The 24,441-nt window shown below is 50.0% G+C and overlaps 3 protein-coding genes across 3 annotated transcripts; 2 read left to right on the forward strand and 1 right to left on the reverse strand.

The window, feature by feature from the left end:
* Positions 1-3,070: 3,070 nt before the first annotated feature.
* LOC34621322 (uncharacterized symporter YnaJ) lies at positions 3,071-6,452 on the reverse strand. The gene is made up of 9 exons (XM_022734542.1): positions 6,344-6,452; positions 5,993-6,175; positions 5,568-5,720; positions 5,192-5,367; positions 4,644-4,918; positions 4,159-4,384; positions 3,841-4,013; positions 3,440-3,683; positions 3,071-3,298 (listed from the first exon to the last, which is right to left on the reverse strand). The coding sequence occupies exons 1-9, from the start codon at positions 6,450-6,452 to the stop codon at positions 3,071-3,073; spliced, it is 1,767 nt and encodes a 588-aa protein (XP_022589883.1).
* A 7,916-nt stretch (positions 6,453-14,368) lies between these two features.
* Positions 14,369-16,805, forward strand: LOC34621321 (deubiquitination-protection protein dph1). The gene is made up of 7 exons (XM_026336660.1): positions 14,369-14,630; positions 14,902-15,069; positions 15,189-15,245; positions 15,375-15,607; positions 15,889-15,957; positions 16,074-16,495; positions 16,670-16,805. Exons 1-7 carry the CDS (start codon positions 14,369-14,371, stop codon positions 16,803-16,805), a joined length of 1,347 nt encoding a protein of 448 aa, XP_026192445.1.
* A 1,144-nt stretch (positions 16,806-17,949) lies between these two features.
* Positions 17,950-24,040, forward strand: LOC34621320 (mitochondrial intermediate peptidase). The gene is given in 15 exon segments (XM_026336642.1): positions 17,950-18,338; positions 18,468-18,561; positions 18,652-18,765; positions 18,844-18,945; positions 20,287-20,378; positions 20,573-20,639; positions 20,791-20,903; positions 21,171-21,277; positions 21,469-21,641; positions 21,868-22,007; positions 22,225-22,352; positions 22,624-22,781; positions 22,908-23,194; positions 23,375-23,589; positions 23,658-24,040. Coding segments are annotated over 15 exon segments (2,562 nt in total).
* The last annotated feature ends 401 nt before the right edge of the window (positions 24,041-24,441 follow it).

The raw sequence follows: 24,441 nt of genomic DNA on the forward strand, positions 1-24,441 counted from the left end.
ATATGACTATTAATATTGCATAGCAAAGAGGCATCAAAACTTTTCCTAAGCATTCGCGGACTGTGCCGCGCAGGCAGGTGGCTAATGTGGACTATGAAGTATTGACAGGGAGCCGTAGAAGTGCTGGCATGTACTGCTCTCGAGTGTCAAGAACACACTTGACGATAGCTTTTAATAAGTGAAACGGGGTGGGGAACGCCTGCCTCAGTGGTCGGCCGAGGAGCAGTTGCAGGTTTCGTTGCTTGTGGTAAACTCTGCAGCTCTGTTTGGCTAACAATGGTAGTCGCCTTGGATTATACGGCGCGCATCCCTTGGTAATTGTGTTCCACCAGTGGAGGCTCCCCTTCGAGTAGCTTTCTGAAATATGTGTACAGCTTAGAAAGCTCCTGGTTTTCTTAGCAAAGCTTTCATGCATAAATTTATGTGCAGGCATTCTTTGATATGCTGTCCCTCGATTTTTAGTTATTCCGTTTCTAGGGCCTACCCTACAAGTCTACCATGCTGCATGCATCCGCTCTATTGGCATGCAGAGATTGCTCAGTGAGGCATGGAGGTACTGCTGAGTCGTGTGCTTTTTATATGCTCTACACATATTACTTGCTTTGTATTTTCTAGTGATAGGTGCCTCACCCAAATTAGGCGCCCACCCCAGCTAGTCATCTCTTGTGCCGCCACGGTTTTGTCGGCTTGATGTCTTGTTTTTTCTTGGCGAATGCGTTCCAGCCTGCCTGAGAAGTGTCGAAAGCGGGGGTCTCTTGCACTGTCGTGCCGGAGTTTTGCAGTGAACAGCACCATAATAGCATAAAGCCTGTCATTGAAGGATTGAATTTTGATTACAAAAGAAATGAATGAGCGAGTGAGGAATAGAAAAGGGTTTTATCAACTATAATAAGCTTTATATGTAAGTCCGATGTGTAGCTATAAACGTGGTGGGGCTGCTAGGATAGGAATGTACGGACGGAAACAAGACACAGTGAGGGCTGCACTCAAGTCAAGCTGTTGGATTCCGATGTGTTAGAGCTCGTGAATCGATCATTTTAAGAAAGTGAATGCTCCTTTGTTTGAGTAGATATAATGTAAGTCGTTTAGTGATCTCCACATACCGGCGGCTTGGCCTGCCATGTGACGGATGGGATGGGGGGGATAGATTGGCGGTTTTGATTATACCAAAACATTCTACTAGACTAGATGTATTGGGGAGGGCTACTCAAGAGCTGACTATTGGCCGTCGGTTCGTGAAGCTTGATTGCAGGGTCCTGCTAACTCGATACAAGAAGAAGGAATGTTGGGTGCGACTTTTCTAGATGAATAGGCAACGACCTGTCACAATCACAAGTGCTTCTAGGGTACAAAAAGGCGCACTCTAGCTTACTCTCTCCCCTCGTGGCACGCCACCTGAGGAATGAGGACAGAAGGCAGGGGAATTCTCTACAGCACTCATCACTTCCTCTCAACTTGTACTGAGACCTAACTTCGGTGCGTGCGTGCCCATCGCGCCCCTAAATAAGGCGTCACAATCCAGGTCCTTCCTGAGGGGAGAACGGGCACTCGAGATGGAAGTAGCAGCGCCTTGTGAGCACTCTGAGCCTTCCTGTTAGGTTGCAGACAGTCACTTGGTCCACAAGCATGCCGCATTCACTCGTTTAGTGTATAGCTAATGCTGCTCTGCAACGATTTGGACGTAACACCGATCAAAAGACGCAGCCAATACTTAACCAGAACGCACTTGCACACGGCTATCGTGTAGAGAATGCCAAAATGTAGCTCGGTTAAACTACCCAGACATTTTTTACAGGCAAATTGCGAGGCATTGTGATGCCTCCTAGTCGGACCTAGCATACTGACATCCTTTGTACCTTAAAAGTTAGCAGTCATGTGACAGGTCGAGGAAGATAGGCTAAAACCGAATGTTGGCAGCCAGATGAAGCGGAAAGGCTAGTCTCGTTAAGCTGGATGTCGTCCCCCGCATACGTAAAAGGATACATATGAGGGACCACGCTTTTGAAAAGCCTACTTAATGAGCGACTAAGTCGTTGAATTTTCCAGGGTAACAACTGAAAGTCCCTTGGCTCCCAACACGGATCCCTATTGCTTCTTCAAGCACTAAGAAACCTCTTTTTTCTCAGCCCCCACTGCCCCTAAGACTGCACCCTTCATGCACGCATCAAACTTTGGTCCTATCGTACCGCAAGATGCTCTTTTCTGAAAGCATTCACTTTTGTGGTGGGACCTCCGTATCCCCATGTCTCTTTCTTCCTTTAGCTTCCTTTATTTTACGCCACGCAAATGCTTCCTATCTCAGCCTGACACTGGATGCAGTGTACGCGGAATAGCCCCCAGACTAATGCATTGATCTGACCACGATTCAGGCATTGCGGGTATCCTTCAGCCTAGCACTTCATGCGATGATATTTCTTATCTACAATTCACTACCAGCTGAACAATGCCGGTATATCTAACATTCCGATATGCACGCAGAACAGAGCAGAGCAGGCTCGTGTAAATAGACATTTAATCAGAAGATCGCTTTTGTTGACTGGATAGCGTACGTTGAGATGCAGCCTGAATTCCCTGTAAGAGGCCAAACTTTGGGACAGAGGTCACTCAGGGCCGCTGATGCAACTTTGGGGTGAATGAACCCTCCTGACAGTGGCCAGTAGGTACCCCTTGGCCTAATCCCCCCACCCTCTCAAAGGTGATGGAGAGAGAATACACTTGCAGCTTCTTTTTCTGACAGAGGCAGCAGCAGAAGCTGCAACAACTGCACTGGCAGCAGACGCCGCTCAGGCCTTAGACTGCAAGGTCGAGCAGGTAGAGACTGCTTCAGAACTTCACGTCCCTCTACTACCGACTGCAAACTGATCTCTGCACCACGAGTTATGGTATGATTGTATGATGTGCGTCATTCCAAAGGTTCACCTGCGATTGCGGGTGAAGAAGCATATAAGCCACCTAGCCAACAGGGGATCGTATATGCTCCACAGGGCTGCAATTTCTCGAAAAGTTTTTATCGCTATGCCATTAGCTTTTCCTTTTCGCTCCTTCCTTTCTTCTGCCTGCTTTCAAGACTTCATGGCACATTACGTATACCTGTTCTGTCTCCGTGTATTCCCGCTAGAGAACCGACCTCCATTCCGACTTGCTGCAGGAAAGTAGAAGTCCCCGGCTCCGCCCCCTCTAGTGAAGCCACACGGCGGGTTATCGGAACGTTGTCATAAGGCGGAAGTGGCCGCCCTCCGTACAAGGGATCCGGCGCATGCTCGCCCTCTAGCCGCCGCTGAATGGCAGTCAAGATATCCTATAACACAACCAGCACAAAGCAAGTCAACATGTGGCTTCGGTCTTTATGATAGAATCCAGATTACCAAATCGATGCCCGAAGACAAACAAAAGATGGGCCATAGGTTTTCCAAGGTGGTACAAGGGCAAGAGAACGTACTGCATGCTTTTGTCTTGTAATTGGGTAGCAGACCATCGCTGGGATAATCAGGGCGAGCATCATGAGCAGAGTTGATCCAAACCCCACGCGGATGGTGGTTACAACAGCCTCGGGCTCTGCATCTCCCAATCGCTTATTTCCATCGTAGCCAAAATGGTCCAGCAGCAGGAGCATCACCTCCAAAGCAACACCCGCGCAAATGTTGGCAAAGAACATAAACACTCCAGCGAAACGTGCTTCATGCCTGAGCGACCGATCAAAGCAGCAGGAAACAGAAACTCAAGAGCTTTTAGTTCACAAGCAGCTAAAGACCCCCCATGTGTGGATGCTTGATGAAATATTATCAACTTTTGCCCTAATCAGAATACGGAGAGTGAAAAGCAGAAAATAAGAACACTCACCGAGCACCGGTCCTGAATTCGTCATAGTCCACGACATCGGGCTTCATTGCTTCTGGTGTAGCAAAGTAACCGCCCATTCCGAGGCCCCCCAAAACGGAAAATGAAATAAACAAAAGGTTGTCTCCAGGCTTGACAATAAGAGCGGAAAGGCCAAGAAAACATCCGACCCAAGCCTATGCAACAGATAGACAGAATTATGCTGCCAGTAAAAAGTGCTTAAATTGGAGACATGCAACGTTCATTGTAAGTGCTACACAAATAGTCGTATCCAGATTATTTCAAGATGGCGTGCGCAGAAGGGAATCTCGATGGTCTTACTCCAGCGAAAACGAAGCGCCATTTCTTTTCCACTAGGAAGTAAGAGCTTCCCAAAACCACCCAAATGGGCATCCCCACCACTGCACTGGCAGTGAAAAGAAGAGGAGCCCAGTCAGTAGCAAAGTGGGACTGAACTACATGTTTACAGAAATATGGAAGCATCATTGGCGTCACCGCCCCCGCCATGATCATGCAAGAGTATGAAACCATCATTAAGAAGAATGGCCTGAAAACGACCGAAACAGCAGCATACAGAACAAAAGGGGAATAAAAAAAAGCCACCCATCGAATCGGCCAACCGCACAGGAAATTCCCACCACAGAACCTGCTTGCTACGAGGTTGATTGCATGTTATTTCTGTCATCACAAATCCACTTGCAATATGCTTAAAAGGAGGCAGGGTAAGTCATATTCAGTCTTACACATATCACAAGAAACTGTAGAACTACAAATAGTACTGCTCAAGCTCATAGCGGCAAGCTTACAGGTTGAGGAACATCTGCTGCGTGGACTCAACTCCTGACCAAATCCACTCGCCGAGTGTTTGTGTACCGTTACTGTACTCGGGCTGAACATTTTCCTCCTTGATCACAATCAGCATGATGCAAGTACCAAGGAAGAAGACCCCAGCGTATACTGAACCCAGAATCAGGAACCTGAGACGCGTTGCTTCAACGGTGGCCCCCAAAGTTGAACCCAAAACACCGTGCAACAATCCACATGAGGTTGATCCTAACGTGATCACAGAAACCGCAATTGCCTGAAAACAGAGAGCAAGAAATGTTCAAGGACAGAGCGCATATCGAACCAAAATGGCTCCCCTCAGAAGATTCCACTAAAACATCCACAAAATATTGTGTGAAGTATCCACGAACGTGGTGTTCTGCAGAGGGCAAAACAATACTTATCCACAATATGTGATGTACAAGAATTAAAAGGAGATCCGCGAGTGAGCAAGCCGAGGAGTACCGTCCCTGCAACCCAATAAAATAACAAGACCTTGTTTTCTTTTTTCAATGAATACTAGTCGCACTTGCAACTTTGTTCGTTCGTCGTAATCAAACGTCATTTGCGCGCCCAGGGCCTGGAAGGTGACTTCGTTGCATCCCCAAGACATTCCAAGTAGTACCGCGAACGCAAAGGCCCATTCAATTAGGCCATTGTCTGCTGTCAAGGCACCGGGCGGGCCCATAAGACCAATAAACGTAACTACGGAAAACAAGACAGATGCGAATGCAAAACAGAGCCACTGAAGGGCATAAACTTTGTGTCCTCTCCAGGGCATAATTGCCCGTCCGAAAACGCTATCGTAGGTATACGCCCAGACGCCCGCTCGCACGTCACTAGCGCAGCACACTCAAGAGTAGTATGGGATTATGCTAGAAATCTCAAGAGGGTGCCTTTTTTACCAGAATGAAGAAACGCTGAAATGGCCAGATATGGCTTTCTTCTACCGCAAGTACGTTTGACCCATCCTCCAGTAATATCACTCAGCCATCCGAAAATCGGCTCGGATACCGCATACATCATCATCAACGACATCTGTACCTTCCCGACGACACCTAAAAAGTGGGCGAAAGCACACAATTTCCGGCGGAAAGCAGAATCGCTAAAACCAGTGGGGATCCAGAGAGAGCAGGAATCCTCAAGCACTGCCGATGATAACGGGTTTTGGTATTGTTTGTGCACTAGATGTAAAAAGCATACAAGTCTCAAACCAAGGCTCTCGATTCAGCTCTGGGGCCCGTTGCTGTTGCACGAATAAAGTTTGGATAAAATTCAGCGAGATAAAATACACCAAGGAGAGTACTGCTTAGAGCTTGCTATATCTGACCTGGAGCTAGTCCCATAGTGTCAGTATAGAAATACGCCGCAAAAGTAGTGAGCGTAAAATTCATGCCCCCCGCTCCAATCATGGGGGCCGCATACGCCAACAAGCACGACCAGGGCAGCTGCTTCGTTCTTTTGCTGTATCCATTTATTAGTGTGCGCGCCCCCTCAGGCTCTAGTCCAGTGTCTGCATGCCAAACAACCGCACAGAAATAGCTCCACACGAGATACCAGACCCTGGACGTTCAATGCAAGCCCGCCACAACAAACCACCCAACACAGCACAAGTAGATCTAAGGGAGAGATGGTGTTTTAGCCTCGCAATAGATATGGTCTATGGCTGGTGTTTACATACTTTCAGACGCGTTGGACTGATTATCTTCTGAGTCCTCATCGTAGCGGTGCCTCTGCTGCTCCTTGAGCGACCTCTGTCTGCCTTCCTTTTCAAGGCTAAGGCTCGCCATTGCTGAAAGAATCCCTCCTTCTCTGACTTCCCCAAAGGACTCACACTGGTTTTGTCTCCCCTAATGATAAAGGCTTGGTGATTTAGGCCACACACCTCCCGTCAGCAGGGAGCTTGCTATTCGAGGCTTACACAAGGCCAATGAGGCGGGCAGATGTAAGGATAGAAGATTTAAGGAATATTAAGCCCCAAGTTTGGACGACCAGCGATAAATCGCTACGGAGGTGGGTTCCGGTGGAGCACAGATGGGATTGAGGTCTGTAGGGAGAGTCATCTGATTACCAGAGGCCCATATGCGTGCATAATGGACATTCTGCTGGGAATACAAAGGGCACGGAAAGGAAGCAGGGCTTAGATGGTCCAAAATGACAGATCCCCTCGTATCTCCCGAGGGCCGGCTAGTCGAGCCTCATGTCGCCTGCACGTACTGCCAGACGAAGAGAGAGTGCTGCAGCTAGTATTCCTCTCTTTTAGTTTATTTAGCACAAAGGAAAAGCCGTTTCAAACTGGAAGCACGCAGCAGCAGCGACGGGCACGGAGCAACAATGAATCGTTCGATGCTTTGCTGTTCTACCGGGGCTGCTGCTGCCTCTCGTTCTGTTAAATTTTCGGGCATACTTGCTCCTGAGGAGTGGCATGCGTCTTCTTTTAGTTTTGCTACAAGAAAAAGGCAAAAATAAACGAGCGAACAATGTAATTGAACCGATCCCATTTCTGTTCAGCGTCCAGTTGCTACATGGCCACTCCTTACTCTTACACATCAAGTGCAAACCCATGAAGCACCCACGCATCAGCTTCCTAGTTTGTATTCCAATATACAAGATTGCACTTTGGCTACTGTTTGGCATGGGATAGCCTCTAGCTTTACTCATGAGGCAACATTTGACAGTTTCCACACTTGACTCGCCAAGTGGGCTTTATGGTGCCCCCACTTGTTGAAAACCTGGATATTCTATTCATTTTCCATGTCATGGACATATAATTCTCTCGAAGAATGAATTTAGGTATGATAGAATGTACGTCCCATGCCCCTTTATGGGACTGACGCCTAACTGAACCTCTATCGGCACTGTAACCCCGAAGGTAAGGTCTTCGTCGAGAGATCCCCAATTCTAGAGACAACAGGAACTTCCTAGAGCATTATTGAATGCTTTCAAAGATCCCTTGTTTTTCTCTGCCGGCGATTCTAAGAGATATCGGCAGGAGGGGAGTGGGTCAGCTAGGGTACACGTAGATGCGCCTCACCGCATTCTAAACACACACAGCTGGCTGCACGTGGCATCTGGCCCACTCACACCATACACTACACTGCATCTTCTTGTATTCAGCTAGTAGTATGCTGCAGCAAATATGCTATACGAACAGCCAAATCAATAAGTCAATTTGATACTATTTCTTTGGGATATCAACGAGTGTAGTTGAAACCGTTGATGTGCGATTAGCTCACCACATCTTCTCTCCTACTTTCAAACACATGCTATCATGTTCTTTACCTGTACATCAAGACCTAAGACGAACTGAGTGTAGGAACAAAATTTCCCTGTATTTTGCGACTGCCCAAGTAGGAAAGCCGCGGAAAGTGTGCAAAAGAAAAGGTGTGCCTTTAGCACAGAAGCAAATCCGAAGTCAAGAAAAGTACATGCACTCTCCAAACACGAACAAGAGGCCTAGCCAACATGACCACGGTCGCGAGGTGTCTCGCTGTCGACGGAGCGCTGGAGTTGGTGTGCTTCGTGCTACTAGAAAGCAGAAGGCCAGTAAATGTGTGAGGAGAATCAAGTACACATTACTACAGGGGTGCTTCCGCGTCCCCACAGAGCAGATCCTGCATGCAAAAACAGCCAGTTCATGAAGCAAACCCCATTTCACACCCCGAAACGGGCATAAGCATCATATATCTGAGAGTACCAGGCCAATCTGAGTCTCTTGAATGCCAGAACAATAGTTAAAGAGAAATTTCAAAGTACATCTATGCATGAAAGTAGCCATTTCGGCGCAGCGCACGTTAAGGAAAGGCAATTAATAAGGGAACCGAGGAGTATTTTTTTTATGACACCTATTGCCGTTAATCAAACTGAGTCTGAAATTTGTATTTCGGCAAAGACACCCGCAGTTGCTACTCCCTCAACAATTGAAGCTGGCGTCCCCCAACCCCATTTCACCATATATTTCCTTGTGGCAAAGCCCACCATCACTACAATTGTACACTTATACGGCTTCTTGTCTACCCTTCGCCTTATTCTGTCGCTTGCATGAGCGGCAAAGTCCCGAACAATCTTGAGGGTTTTAGTCAATTTTGAGAGACGCCAACATTGATAGCTCTATGCCACTTCGAATTTAGAAGATCTTAAACAGAACATTGATCACTAAGAAAATGGTTATCGACCCCATCCACCTGGTCGTAAACTCGTTCTTCACTTACCCTCTGGTACACCTCATCAAACCTGCCGATCCACTACGAACCAATCTACAGGCTCGAAACACATAGCCAATGCCCCCTTAAATAATTTCGCGTCTGTCTTTCTTGAGAATTGTGCATACAGTTGCGTGCACTAGCCAGCTGTTATCTGAATGCTTCATCCACTACGGGTCGCTGCTGACCCCAGAGCATCCGGTGTAGTACCGATTCGGAGGGAGACCCGTCAGTGTAGACCAGGAATGCCGAGGAGCAACGGCTAGATGAATTTACTGTCTTATTATAATCTGTCTCACCATGAGGAAGAAACTCAAGCCAAGTAATTGAAAGCTTGTTAGTATGGCGTTGCGAATACTGCGGAACTGTGCTGTTGGCGCACACCGTGTGCCCAACAGCCTCAGGGTGGGGTTCGTAGTGGTCAGACGATGATTAATATGTGGACGATTCTTAAGCGGACACAAACGCAGCTATAAAATCTGAACTTTTTTGATGATAGAGCTCCTGATGAATACACAGAGATCTCAGATATGAGTGACTAAGAGTAGTTGAGTGACAATCCGCTTGAGAGCTTGAGCAAGAGATGCATGTGGAGTACTACAGAGTCCGTTGACAGCCACGTAGATGTCATTCTGACCCTTGATATTCGGCAGTCCAGCAATGGCTTCTAAAGTCACATCTTTTGTAGCTTCTCCAGGAGCCGAACGACCCTACAGAAAGCTTAATTTACGAGAACTGCGCAGCCTCAGCGGCTGACGATCTAAGCATCAGCTGCATACACATCCGCCGCGGAATGTATTTTAGGCCACCAGAAATACAAGAAGAGCCCTTCCAAATGTAGCATCGATCCAAGCATGGGTCGAAAGAATATTATCATGTGCTTTCCGCAAAACGGCACTGCGGAAGCGAAGTCAGAATGTGCAAGGGGTGTAGTCCCTGCCTGTTTTTGAGCCATAGCAGGCCATCCTTAGCGGGGTAGTACTTCACCTTTTTGCCATTTTGGATTTTGGCAGTGACAGTGGATACATGGTTATTGATGCATGTGCCTTACTCAGTTTCTATTAAAGACCATGTACTGTCACGTGCAGCGCTGCAAAATAACGGATCACTGAAGAGGCACGAGAGTACTTCGGCATGAGTTGGTGCTGCCTTGCATGCACTTGACTGTACAGCCACACTCCACGGGGCGCTCAACGCAGCTGACAACTCTAGGAATATCAGAGCCCCGGGAAATCTTTGTAATTTACAGTAGAGACTGATGGTATATCTGGAGAGTAGAATGATCTCCATTTGAACCGTGAGCACGCAGCACTTCACCTCCTCTCCCACCGCAGAGTTCCTTTTCCTGCATTAAATACAGTTGGCTGGTTTCGGTAGAACGATGAGATCACCAGCAGTGCTTTGATGTTTTGACTACCCATAGCCTGTTTATACATACTAGCACCCACTGCTACGTCACTTACATTGGGTGATTAAAAATGTGGCACTCATGAGTGGGCAGCTTGATGACCAACAAGCTGCAGGTCGGGACCGAAAAGAAGTTTCCTTGCTTCGGCATATACCTCCATTCTCCAGGCCAGAGACAACGTATCTCCAGTACATCTGAGCGGATTCCTGATCCGAGTCGAGCAAATTCCTGAAAAAAAATTACGATAATAATCTGGTAGCCTAGAAGAAATTTCTCAACGCGCTTGTTTGTGCGTACAGATATAGGCCACTCCTTTACTGCTTCAACTTTTGCCGGGTCTAGCTCATTTCCTGTAGCCGAAACACAGAAACCCAGAACACAACTATCCTAATGAAAAGAAAACTTTCCTGTTGTTGCAAACCAGTGCTTGTTCTGCAGCAGCTGAAGCGCACGCCGTTGGCGCTCTTGATGCTGTTCAACATGTTGGCTATGGAGCAAGGCGTCGTCGAAGCAGACAGCAATCCACCCAGCCTTGCTCGAGAGACTCATGAACTTCGTGTCTTCTTCCACTGTTCAAGCTCAGCAGATGCCTTTAAAAGTTCGAATGACACACAGGTATACTCAAGCTTCCGAATGTGATGGTGAAAGCCGTCGTGCGCCTATCATCGAGATAATGGGGATTGCACGCAAGTGGCTGTTAAGTGAAGTGTGGACTATAGTGTTGATTACTGTAGCGCTAGTTAGTTCGCTAACGTGAGGCATTGGGAGCTTTTGTTCTGCAGGCAATTTGTTCAAGGGCTTAAAAGTAGCCATCATGCGCCACCTGCCCTCCTGTTTCGGCACCAACACCGGATTATGCTTAGAAGGGCTGGTCAACCCCTGGAGGTCGCCATTCTTCAACAAATCATTTGCCTGCCACTCGATCTCCGTTTCATGCCACGAGGGCTTCCGATACCACAAAACATGACTTGGGACTGACTTGTGGTAGAGCTCGATACTGTGTGCTGCACGAAAAGCAGGTGGCCCTGGCCAGCCTGCTGGCAGCTAATGAGTACTTACCTAATCCGCCCAACCCTTGATATTTGACCATTCATGCTGTTCTGCGGCTTAAAGTTTAACCGAAGTTTCTAATTACAAACCGGTTGCAGAGCCAATTAGGCGAGATGCGTGCTCAGAACCATCTTGCCGTACTGCAATACTTAGCCGCTTGTGTAAAGTGTCTGCCCAGCCTAATTATCGAGGCACCGACTGTACCCCGATCTCCATGGATGAAGGAAACGTTGTTGATGGTACTGGGAGCTGCTATGTGCTAGCGAATCCTGACACAGACCTCCACAGAATGCAGGTGCGGCCGTATGGCGGCCTTCCCCTGGCTCACTCATGGCATACTGGCTTACCCACGGCATACCAGGATCCCGTCATGGTGCAAGGGTTCAGCACAAAAGTAATAAACTGTGCTGATCGGACACCTTTCCAGGCTAACGTAGCATATTCCTGCGGTTCTGTCGCCAATTGTTGCGTTCTGCTACCATTCAGCGAGCCGAAGCCCTTGGGAGTCCGCTAACGAGTGACTGGGAGACTGCGCTTCTATGCCTTCTCGGATACCAGATCCACTTCAAATTCTGTACCTAGTGACGCTGCAACTTTTGGCCATCGATGTAAGCTCGTGCAGCGCTATTCTCTGTTGCCCTCTTCATTGCATTACGGTGTACGGGAGGGGGGGGCAGGGGGGCTGGCCGCTTCCCTGATGCACCGCCTTTGCTCGCCAAGCAGCCTGCTTAAGCTGGGCTCAGCCCCACTGTCCAAATTCTTTAATTTTTTCATGGGCTTGCATATCTGGATTTTTGGAACGACTCCCCCACAATAGTAGCAGGTGCGGTGTTAGGGGGCTGTTTGTAGCTACATAACAACGCTTGTTCCCCTTAGCTTCTTTTCGTCTACCTTAGACTGTGTGCTAGGGTCGCTTCACACGGCCTCGACCTCTATAGGTCCCAAATCTTTACATGTGCTCTTCTCTCTCACCCAAAGAGACAACAGATGCCTCAGTCATTCTCAAAACGTCAAGCAGTTCTGCGTTTGCCGAAGCCCCACCGATCAACCGTTGAATTGCTGAGTTGCTGTCCGCAACACAGCAACTTTCTGATGTGACATCTTCGGGAGACCTTGGAAAAATCACTGATAAACAAGCTGTTCGTCTACATTGAGGCTTTTGGAGACCAAAGTTTCATTTGTCTTGGTGTGCCGACCTATTGATACATTGCCATGCTCCAGATTTCTCAGTTCGCTCAACGCTTGTTCTTGCGCGGACCTCGGCATCAACCGATACGTCAGAGCTTGTCCGAAGGTTCGAAGAGTCTAAGTCCGTACACACAAACGAAGTTCCCTACATAAACAGACTTACTGTTGAAGTGCTTTCCTCTCCCATAAACACGCCTCAGGGAGCACTCATTCTCCTATAACTAGGGGCGGAAGGCGAGGTACATTTCCCACCCTCTGATTAAGTCTTCAGCTACTTGCCCGTCCTAATGACCGTCATACGTTTCCCTGGTCAGCATGACTTCATCGACACATTCACAAACAGTTTATCGGTCTAACACGTCCTGCTTTTCTACCAGCTCTAAAGCAGCCTTGTTCACATCAGTTTACAATCCGGTCACTGCCGCCCCGAAAAGGGTTGCAGCGACTTCAGCTTCCACTGCCAGAGGGTTTTCCCCCTAAGTCTCTTGCCTAAGATAATCAAATTATTAGGCTTCAAATAACTTGATCGATGCTAGAATACAGCTGTAGGAGCAACTCAGCCCAGTGCATCCAAAGCCAGTGGATGAGCGGGGAACAGGCCCATCGAGCCATGCGGTGCTACCAACTGTGGCACTCCGTCTATGTTCTCCGTAGGGAGACACTTCGCTCCAGGGTCACTATAAACTTCAGAGGAAACTCTTAAGTGTTTCGCCAATAAAACTCCCGCCTTTTTCTTGCCGAAGCCCCCTGAGTTCCAGACCTCCAGGGACAGGGACAGCTTGGGCGTGCGTGGCTGCATCGTCAAAGCATTCCAAGCATAGATGGCTAGCTGCGTGTAGCTACCAGCGCACATGCACACAATATTGGTTCTAATTGTATCAAACTGACAGTTCTCTCCAACAGAAAGGATTTGAGTTGAGACAAACCAATCGATCAGCTCAATTCAAGTATCAGTTTAATCTAGAAAGTTTTTTAGAAGTTAACCCGTGTAGCCTAGCCCACTACACGGACACTAGAAGGCAGGTAACATTTTATCTCCCGCATGCATTTGCCAAAGATTGGGCTCGAGCGTATTACCTAGCACAATAGAGCAAAAGTATAATGAACAGATTTCGTGCTTACATCGTTCGCTTGTACTTCATGCTGTGATATTGGCTGCCTTCACTTCAAGTGCTTCCAGGGAAGTGCCCCTCGTGTGCTAGAAGATTTTGGGTACAGTAGAAGATAACTCCTCCCTGCTCTCTTTATTACTACGAGCTTTAAAACAAGCTGTTAGACAATTTAAAACTAAAACGGTCCTTCTGACGGTGTTTTCCAATGGCAGCGGTGGGAGCAGTATAGAGCACTGCTCTGCCGCTGTCGCTGCTGGCGGCTGCTGCAGTTGCAGTAGCAGCCCCCATGTCTGTCATCTTTCATCCTTGATATGATTCCCCTTTAGTTTCCCACCAAATTAATGCTTGTCTTGGCCTCTGCATGCCACTAAAATTGTGTTCTGCAGCCGGAGCAGGGGCAGCCGCAACACGAGATAGCTGCAGTTGGTCGTCCACTCGTGTCCTCTCCTGTTTAAGACCCTCGTAAGTCTCTTCCATGCCTTTACCAGTACTCTTTGTGTTGGGAGCCTACGGAAACAGCGCATCAAAGCACGATCTGCCCCTAATCACCCATGCCCCAAATTCCAGTTGCATGCACAGTAGGGGCGTTCCCACACCCACGGTTCCAGGTTCCGTGTTTTGCAGCCTGAAAGAGCACTTACCCCTTAGTCTATTTAGAAATCTGTATTGGATGCAGCTCTATGCAATGGGCATATGTGGCTCGTGTGTTTGGGGAGCAGGGTTCACACCTGTGCATTCATCCCGCAATGTCTGACCCCCCTCAAGGGCAGCAGCAAGCAGGGGAGAACCCCAGTGCTCCTGTTACGGCTCAAGAAGCCGCGGCAGTCGCAGTACCACCTGCGGAAGCAGCAGCACCTACTGAGCATCTACCTGAGGTTTCTTTTAAGGTTTCTGGGGGCACCAATTTCAGCCTCAACGTGAACCAGAACTGGACTGTACGCGAACTCAAGCAGAAATGCGAAGAAAAATGCCAGATACCGGTTGCAGCTCAAAGGCTAATTTACAAAGGTACATTTCGAGGCAATCTTCGTCAGTTCTTATGGGTGGCGAAGCGTCATGCAGGCTTCTTTGGGCCTGGGGTTTGATGTGTGCGATGTGAAGTTGGGGATATCTGAGTCGGAGAGATAGTGTGAGGAAACTGTGTATCGCTATTCCTCCATAGGGCTAGGGACTGCCCGTGTGCATGCCACGGTCGGGCTGAGCTACAGGACGAGGGGGGAATCGGGATAAGATGTGGGGTTCATGTTATGAGTGTTTGCATGCACGTTTTGTTGTTCAGGAAGAATCCTAAAGGACGAGGACTCCGTCAGTGGGTTGGGTCTGAAGGATCATCATATCATGCATCTGGTTAAAGGCGTCACAGCACCACCAGCGAACCCGCCGCAGCAGCAGCAACAACAGCAGCAAGCAACGCCAGCTGCAGGAACTCCTCCCGCAGCCTCCGCCGGTGTGTTTCGTGGGTTTTGGGGCTTCGCATGCGCGCGTTTTCGCTTTCAGGGGTGTTGGAAAATGTTGTCGAATCAGGGCATATAGGGGGATGTTGGGGGTGTGCGATTTGCATCACAGGCATTCCTTCCTCTGGCCCTCCGGGGATGGACCAGTTTCTTCAGTCCATGCTTTCAGGTGGGTCGGTCGTGTGTCTGGTTGTTTTGGAGGGGAGCCGCGTTTTTGAGCACACAAGCTGTGGTGGTGCTGCCTCAGTGCATGCCTACGTGTATTGGGGCTTGGTGATTTGCGTGTCGTGCGAAACAGGTGGCCTGGGTGCGGGCATGGGGGGCCCCATGGGGGCAAACCCTATGGGGGGCCCCATGGGGGCAAACCCTATGGGGGGCCCCATGGGGGCAAGCCCTATGGGGATGATGGGCCCCGAAATGCTGGAGATGATGCAGACTCCCTTCTTCCAGCAGGCTATCGAGTCGCTAACACAGAACCCCCAGATGTTCAGGAGCATTGTCGAAAGCGTTCCAACCCTCCGGCCCATGCTTGTACGAGCAACGCGCTGTCTTGTTATTTGCGTTTCACCCGCTCTTTCTTGCAGCCTTCCTCGTCTTTGAATTTCTAGAGCGGCTGCAGTCATTCGCAGTCTGGTGGCTACATACGCTAGGGGCTTGAAGTGTTAGCCTTTCAGAGTAGCACACTGAGTCGCATTGTCTTCTTCGGTTGAAGGTTGTGTGTGTGTGTATGTATGTGTGTTTGTGTATGTATGTGTGCATGTATGTGTGCATGTATGTGTGCATGTGTGCATGTGTGTCTACGCTCTCCGCAGCCAATGATGCAGGGCATCCTAGACAATCCAGAACGCATGCGCGCGATGTTCAGTCCGCAAATGGTTCAGGTGCGCTGTGGTTCTGAGTGTGTGTGCCGCGAGACTTTTTCTTCAGATCTACGGCCGGCTGCAACTACTAAGGGTGGGGAGCCCCCAGCTTGCTTGCTTGCGCGTGCGCGTTTCAGGCTTCTATGCAGATACAGCAAGTCTTGCAACAGCAAATGCGCCAGCAGCAGGGAGCAGCCACTCAAGCCGAAGGAAGCGCTATGGGAGCTTCAGGCACTCCGCCTGCTGCGGGAAACTCTGGGGGAGCAGTGCCTCCGCCCTTCGGTGTCGGTCCTGCTGGCTTTGGCTCGATGGTGCAGCAAGCAGAGCAGTTGATGCGGACTAATCCTGAGCTTATGAGCCAGATGATGCAGGTTTTCAGCAACATGCAGGCACCCGGAGCTTCAGGCGCTGCGGGGGCCCCTGGGGCCCCAGGCGCTGCTCCCGGAGCCCCCAACCCTTTCGCGGCGTTTTCGTCTTTCGGAAGTTTGGGAAGCATGGAAGGCTCTCCATTCCAAGGCATGGGGTCTGCGGTTGGCGATGCGAGGCTCCCCGAGGAGAGGTATGAAGGGGGGTGGCTTCGGGTTGGAGAGCTGCTCTGGGGGGTCACCTCGCGCGAAAAGCGCCTGAGCTGCTTTGAGCGGGAGTTCGGCTCGGCAAATGGAGGTTCTCTTGCGGCTGGGTTTTGCTGGGGGTGTGTAGGTGGGGATAAATATGTGGATTGCGAGTGTTTCAGGTTTGCATCTCAGCTGCAGTCTCTGACAGACATGGGATTCATCGATCGAGATGCCAACCTTGCTGCCTTGCAAGAAACAAACGGAGATGTGAATGAGGCAATTAGTCGGTTGCTGGAGCGGGGGCTCGGCAATTGAATTGTATGCTGCAGCAGAACCCGTTTGGGTATATGTATACCTTGTTGCTTGTCTGCCCTGCCCGTAGGGCAGGTGTGGGGGGCTTGGCGTCGCGTGTACCCCCTGCAATGAATAGTGCGTGTTGTGCTAACTGATTCCATCGAGAATATCAATGGAGCATAAGTAACGGCTGAAGGGGCACGCAATTTCTTGTGGGCAGTGTGTCGCTGCCCAACTACCTGGACGATAATTGCAACCGATTTATGCTCTTAAGCTCCCACATAAAGGCAGCAGTAGAACTAAAGAACGCACTCAGGTGTCGAATGCCCACGAGCTCCAATGGGTCGGCTTTTAGGGAGCCCAGTGCGTGGTACCTTGTTTTTCGGCGTAGCAAACTAGTTAGGCCACGTGAGTTGGCGAGCAGCCGTCCCTTCGATATTCGTCGGGAAGAAAGGGCACAATCCTGGGTTCAGTCGCCGCGAGTGTTCACTGCGGTTATCCCTGCTGCAGTAGCCGAAAGAAATCCCGTTTATAGTTAGATTTTTTATGTGGAGAGCCTCCTATCAAATGCATACCGCCCATTCTCTAGGGAAATAGGCGTGGTTCGGGCGCTATCTCGGTAGGGCAGAGACTCCCTGTTGTTGCGTCAACTTTGTACGTTCTCTCAATATGTACTCACAATTCCGTAAACGCTGCACGTTGTACTCATGTTAAAGTTTCATCCAAAAGATATCTTCTTCGCTAAGCGTGCCCCCTCTTTCCTGCGACGGCTCTCCACTCCATCGGCGCCCGTACCCCAGGGGCCCCAAGCTCCCAATTGGGGGGCCCCATGTGTGCGCCATGGGAATGCTTTTTCAATGTGCCATAGCTTATTGCTTACTGATGCTGTGCACTGTACGTTTCTATGTGCCTAAGACCGTAGGCATCAAGTGAGGGCGTTCGCCTTCCGTCCTTCGGCAGGCCTTCCTGCGTGTGTTGTTCGCAATGATTGTCTATGGGGGTTAGAGTTTTGGTGGAATTCAAGAAATATTCAAGCACTTCTAAGCAAATGAAGCCGCTCTTCGCGCACCTGCCGGCAGCAGCATCTACCGGGAGGGCCTCCTTTCTGAGGAAGTGTTTCCAAGGGGCCCCCCTATTCCCTACTCGGTTTTCCCCTGGTCGTTCAATGCGTAAGGGGCCCCTTAGCTTCTCTTCGGGGTCTCCAGCTTTCATAGGAAGGCAGTCGCTGACGGTACACCGCAGCATTTCCGGATGCAACGCCACAACGCCACCTCACTTTCGGCCCTTTTCCTCGTCTCCCACTGCTGCTGAGACTTGTATTCCTACTGCAAGCACCGACCCCCGCCCAGGCCTGTTGCAGCTACCGGGAGTACATACACCTGAGCAGCTCCTGCAGCTGGCGCGTGTTTGCGTTAGGGATTGTGAGGCACTGCTGGAGAGCGAGGAAAGGCGCGCCGAAGAAACCACACAGGAATCCACTAGGCGCTCCATTCATGCGCTTGATGCTGTCAGCAACGCTTTGTGCAAAGTTGCGGATGCCGCGGAGCTCATCAGGCAAGAGTCTAAGGTCTAGGGTTAGGATTTCGTGATTGAGGCAATGAACCATCAGCTGCGAACCGGTAAGCACGAATGCTGTGAAGGAGCAGAGGCATCGGGTTTGGCGTATGCAATTTGGCTGTGCAGGAGCGTCCATCCATCTGCCGAATGGCAGAAGGCGGGGGCCCAGGTTGTACAGGAAGTGCAGCAGTTTATGAGCATCGCAAACTTCAGCGATTCCGTAAGTACCGAACCCTTGCATCTTCCTTCTTCACACCACACACCAGGCCTAGGGTTCATGGCGCAGCCTTGTCTGATTGCGAGGCTCCAGATATACAAGCGCTTGCGAGGGGGCGACCACGAAGTCTCCGGCGGAGAGGCAGAGCGGTGAGCTAGAGAGAAACGGCATTCCTCACGTCCTTCTGGACCTGTGTGTTTGATCGGAGTGCAGACTTCGGCCTTTATGCCTGGAGACTTGACACGGCACCTCAGCCTGTTGTGTTGTTGCTGCTTCAGGATTGAGCGTGCTGCAGATGGCGCCCTTCAAAAGGAGGAAGCGGTGGTTCTACGATGCATGCGAGAGGCGATGGAGCAGCAGGGCATACACTTGAGCCCTCAAGAAAAGGTACTGCCAAGGCGCAATCAGTTGGCTAGTCGCAAATCCTAGGTGCACGAGTAGTGCCTCTAGTGGACCTTCATCAAGCGCTCCTTAAGGGTATTTCGGGAAGCCTTTTTGATGAGAGAAACCAAGGATCTCGGGGCACTTTACTCTTAAACCCACAGCGTCTCGCTCTAGAGGCTTGCAGCCGCGGCTACCCTGGATTGTCTTTGCATCCGGACGTTCAGGAGCGGCTTTTGCTCTTGTTGGAACAAGAGAATGAAGCTGCCGCAGAATGCATTGCCACCCAAGACGAGGCACCCCGTAAGCCCTACAAATCCATGCGCACCAAAGAAACCCTTTGTGGCGACTCCTGCTCTGCGCGAATTCCTTAACTTGAGGCTCTGGAATGCCATAATACTCTGCGCAGGGCTTTATGGACACGTGCCGCCATGTGTGTGCTTTCACTGGAGGTTCTTTGACGAAGGTGAATCGGGGAGCCGTTGCCTACCTCTAAAGGGTATCCTTTTGCTGTTTCTGCCTTTTTCCTGGTGGCTCGCTGCAGAAATAGAGGTATCCACGCAGATGTTGCTGAAGGCGGGCGTTCCACAGAGCCTCATCGCGATGCGTACAGCGGAGCTGCAGCAACAAAAGGAACAGCAAGAGCAGCACCAGGGGATGTTCTCTTTGTGGGGACGTAAGAAAGGCAGAATGGCGGATTCCCTTACGATCACCGCAGACGACGAATTCACCAAAGTGCTTCTAAGGCAGGTGGCTCCCCAGCTGTTATCCATAAATCCCAGTCTTAATGTTGACACGCAGCGCTGAATCGTGCGGAAGGGTAAGCCGCAAATCCTGGGAGCTGCTGATTTTCCAGCAGACTACGTCAAAGGCTCGCAAAAATCAGCCCTCTGGGGGTTCCGTTCTTTGTTGATTCTCAGGGCAAGCAGGGATCGGGGTTTGCGGCGGGAGCTGCATCGCCTTATTGAGGGTGCAGAGAACTTTGTGAGAGGAGAGATAAAGAACTTTGTTTTTCGCCTCCTTGCTAGCTTTTGTGCATGTTGCTGCTTTGCTCACCAAGTCTGCTCCTTTGAGCTTTTGATGCGTCCTACCTTGCCTGTTGAATCTACCGCCTTGCACATAGGTTTGCAGCGCGTTTTGATCGATCGTCTCTTTGTTTGCTTTCCTACATGCCTTTTCATTCGATTAAGTGCGTAGGTGTCTGTGCCCCGAAACCCTTCGTGGGAAAAAATTTTAGCAGGGCGCGCATACGTGTGTGTTTTGTGTGCGTCCGCCTACAATCCTCTTTTCACGTGTTTCTATCCCCTGAGTGCATGTGAATTCTCCCTGCGCTCGGTGTCTCTGCAGCAGTCAGACCAAAAGTTCCTTCGTCTCTTAGCACTGAGACAAGAAATCGCCAAAAGCCGCGGGTTTCCTTCCTGGGCTGCATTCGCTCCGAGGTAGAATAACTTAGAACCACAAGACACAGCAGCAGGGGCAGAAATCACAACAAAAGATACCTGGTGTCTCCCAGAGACGCCCTGCTAGCATCTAGCTACCCAGATATAAGACACCTGAAGGCTAAGGAACGAAATTTACGGGCCTCTGCGTACGACTCAAACCCTACCACCTATACTCTATGTGTGCGTAACAGGGAAGGCGTTTTACGGACCCCCGAAGCGGTATCAACATTCCTTGAGCGTGTTGAATTTGCGTTGAAGGTGCAGCCAAATCCCCATCACGTTTCACCCTCATGTCTAGGCTTTGAATCCCGAGCCTCACGCAGTACGCTCGAAGCCCCCAGCTCTGCATGGTTTGGTTTCTCAGTCCGAAGAGAGGAGTGCACCTTACAGGCCTCTGCTGTTTGCTCAGCCGCAGCTCGATTCGGAACTTATTACGCTGAAGGCACTGGCAGAGGGGCTGCCGGAAGCGTTTGGCGTTCAGCTACCGCTGCAACCATGGGATATTCCGTTTCTAATGGAGTGGTACACTCGGCAGCAACAAAACAGGAAAGCCAAACGCACCTCTGAACCCTAGGCTCCAGCCTTGGAAGTCGTGAACTCGATCGTGTGCTCGAATCGCACAGCCCTAACGAAGCACCTCTGGCAAACAGCATATAATTAGAGCGAAACTCCCAGATGGCTCTCAAGCCACAACACATTCTTCAGCAACATACTTTACACGTGTGTTCTGCATGCTCGAACATTGTGGATATAGTGTTTTGGGCTTGCGACTATGGGCTTTGGCTTCAGGTATACTGAGCCCCGACGCCTCCCTCTGGAGACTGTGTGGCGCAAGGCAACGGAAATCGTGGAGAGCCTCACAGGGTTCTCTATGGTCCCTAAATGCCCATCACCCGGTGCGCTTTAGACTTGGGGGATGGTAGTGTAGGGTGTGCTCTGCGTGCTGCGCCACATGAACGTCCCCAGGCTTCCTTGGGAGCACAGCGCTTGCGGCTTTGGGTCGAGTAGTCTGCACACGCCGGAGCTAGCGCTTCTGCGCCGTCTCCTATGCTTCAAGCTTTACACGCTGGCCTCGTTTTGTTCACAGGCGAAACATGGCACTGGAGTGTTCTGAAGTTTGAGTTACGGCCATCACGGGGCCCCTTAGGGCCCCCGCGAGGCGACCTATACGTTGATTTGTGGGCTCGGAAGGACAAGACAAGGCTTTTGGCGCAATTCACTGTTAGGGGGTCCAAGCAAATGGACTATCCTTTAAAGCAGGTATAGCTGTGGCTCAGGGTCTGTACTTGCGCGTTGGCGGATATGGCGGTACTGCACAGCCACGTAGGCGAGTGTAGAGTGGGGTACCAGGTTTAGGAGCATGAGCTGAAAGCTTAGGACTTAGTGGCATAGAGGAGAGTCCTCTTTGTGAAGTGGGTAAGGTTTCTACTGCCTAAGCGCTTAGTGTAAAGGGTGTGGACTGAAGTGCTGAGGATTTGTGGTTCAGGGTTGGAATCTGGGGGGCCCCTTGATGCGCACCTGCGTCACCGAGGATGCGGAAGGCCACCTAAGGCAAATTCCGTGCTGCGCATTGGTCTCTAATTTTGCTCCGCCTCCACGCATTTACAGCTCAAGTACTGGTGGGTTGTTATAGGTACAGTGGGCGACGGGTAGCGAATAGGGGCTCAGGGCTTGGGGTAACTACGCGTATCCTTTTTCTGTGTGCATCCATATTGGCTATAAGGTCTTGAGATTCAAATTCGAATTTGTGTTTTTGGCTCAATTTTGGCTTGCGATCGAGCCTCAGGGTTTCGAGTTTAGAGTCAGCGGATCGAGGTTCTAAGTATGTGTGCTCAGAGGGAAGTCTAGATGACTCCCTGACACTTCTACGTGAATTCCTGGTGACTGAAGAAGAAAGCGTCCATCTTCTCCACGAGTTGGGCCACGCTGTGCATGGACTCTTATCCCAAACCCAAATGCAGCATCTTGCAGGCAAAGTTTCAATGCCCTAACTCCTACATTTAACACTGCCAGCACAAGTGGTTCAAAATTTTATTTGGCGACAAAAGCTGTTGCCACACCGTGTCAAGTCAAATGCGTTGAGGGTTTGGAACGCAGGTGCTTGAGTTTAGGGTGTACCCCAGTCAGCGTAGTCAGCGCACCCTCGATCCAATGAGGGTCTGCCCCAGTCCTGCTACATCGAAATCCTCGTATCGTTCGTGGACAGCCCTGTCGATAAATGCGGGTGGTGTACACTTCTCAGGCACGCGAGGAGCAGTTGACTTTGCCGAGTTTCCTTCCCATTTATTCGAACTCTTCGCCCCCAGGATCTTCAGACCAGATGGCGCCCCTCAAGATAATCCTCGATTGTTTCAAGGCTTCCAAATGGCTCACCAGCTCCAACTGGCTCTCCTTGATCGCGTAATTCGAAAGCCATGAATGCCAGAAAAAGTTCATTCCATGAATCTCAGAAAGTGCATATGATAGCTTAGGCACGGGTTCTGTCAGCTTTTCCTCAGCATCACGGATTCATTATGTGCGCTTTAGGTTCAAGCATTAGAAAGTGCCGTTTGTGTGCAGGCATTTTATAGTTACATCCCACAGCGGGGCTTGTTGGATCCTATGGGCTGTCTGAACCCATCAGACGCAAATGAAGAAGTTAAGCGCCTCGCTGCGTTTTTAGATGCTTCGTTTAACGAAAGGGAAGTCCTGGGGAAAATGGTAGATGGGTACATGGGAGCGCCCTTTTGGAAACTCATTGGCAGGCCCCCTCTGAGGGCTTTTGAGCACCTGGTCCACTATGGAGCGAACTACTTTTGCTACCTTTTCTGTCGGTGAGTCCTTCCCCTTTATTGGAGGTGCCAAGCGACTAGACCTACCTTGTTTTATACTTCTAGCTTATTTTATACTCTAGCTGACACGGCGACGGTGCAACACACAGCTAATGGCTCGGGTTGGGGTAGAAGGCTGTATATATGTATGTATATTCGTACCTACATGTTTTGTGTTTTCAGGTGTACGTCGAGTTATGTGTGGCACATGGGACTGGACAAGGCGGGAGGGACCACTGGGGACACCTCTCGCTTGCTGCGTTTGTTGGAGCGCGGTTCTATCGACTGCTGTGCTGGGCCCCTGTTGGAGCTTTTAAAAGGGCAGGAGGATGCAGAGAAGTTGCAAGAGCTCTCTGAGCACCCGGAGAGAATACCTTTGGAGTATCTACTTCAGACGAGCAAAGGAATCACACAAGTATGATTCGGACCGCGTTGCCCTGGATTTTATTTTTTGCAGAATCATAAGATCCTAATCAGAGCAATGAGCAACTTGGCCAATCGGTAGCGCGCTCATCATTGACTACCGTTACACCTTGGCACCTGGGTCGGTGTGCTGAACTGAACTACGTGTCAACTGATGATTTGTTCACCCTTCGGATAATTACTAGTCACTTCCGTGACCTCCCAATAGCGGAACCATACAGACCTGCCATCCTGTTTCTCGGTGGAATACAGCCGTATGTAAGTCAAGCACGGCCAGCCAAGATGCAGGCCAATACATTTAAACTCAGCGTGTCGACGTATGCGCAGGTGTGTCTCTGTCTAATTTCCAGCCTCTTACAAATTTTGCAACCTAACGGCAATAGCACTTTGATATGCCCTCTCCCTGTGAAGTGGCAATGCCATTGATTAAAATGCAGCAAACACAGATTCAAAGAAATATGGCGTTATATCTGCTTGTCCTACCAGGCTCTGCCAAGTGAGCGTCTGCTCCAGTGCACTACGACTCCAACACAACGAGTCTCAGAACTAAAGTCGCCAAAACTTAGTGCTTAGCATCCCTTGACTGGATGCATGGAGTTGTGCTGCAGATGCCGCATGATACGATCGATGTGAAGCTAATATCAGCAAGAGTAGTAATTGATTTAAATCTACGACTAGGATTTTAAAGCTAACGGCTCCGGAAGCATAGGCCATGGCACGAAGCTCGTTCAATAGACAACTCATTGTCCGACAAAATCCTAGGAAATTGTTGTTTGTAGCTTTCCTTCTTGAGCGCCCATAGAAAAACTGATCAACAGTCACATAGT

This window comes from Cyclospora cayetanensis, unplaced genomic scaffold (assembly GCF_002999335.1).
Source record: "Cyclospora cayetanensis isolate NF1_C8 unplaced genomic scaffold, CcayRef3 CcayRef3_contig_14, whole genome shotgun sequence".
Classification (NCBI taxonomy): Eukaryota; Apicomplexa; class Conoidasida; order Eucoccidiorida; family Eimeriidae; genus Cyclospora; species Cyclospora cayetanensis.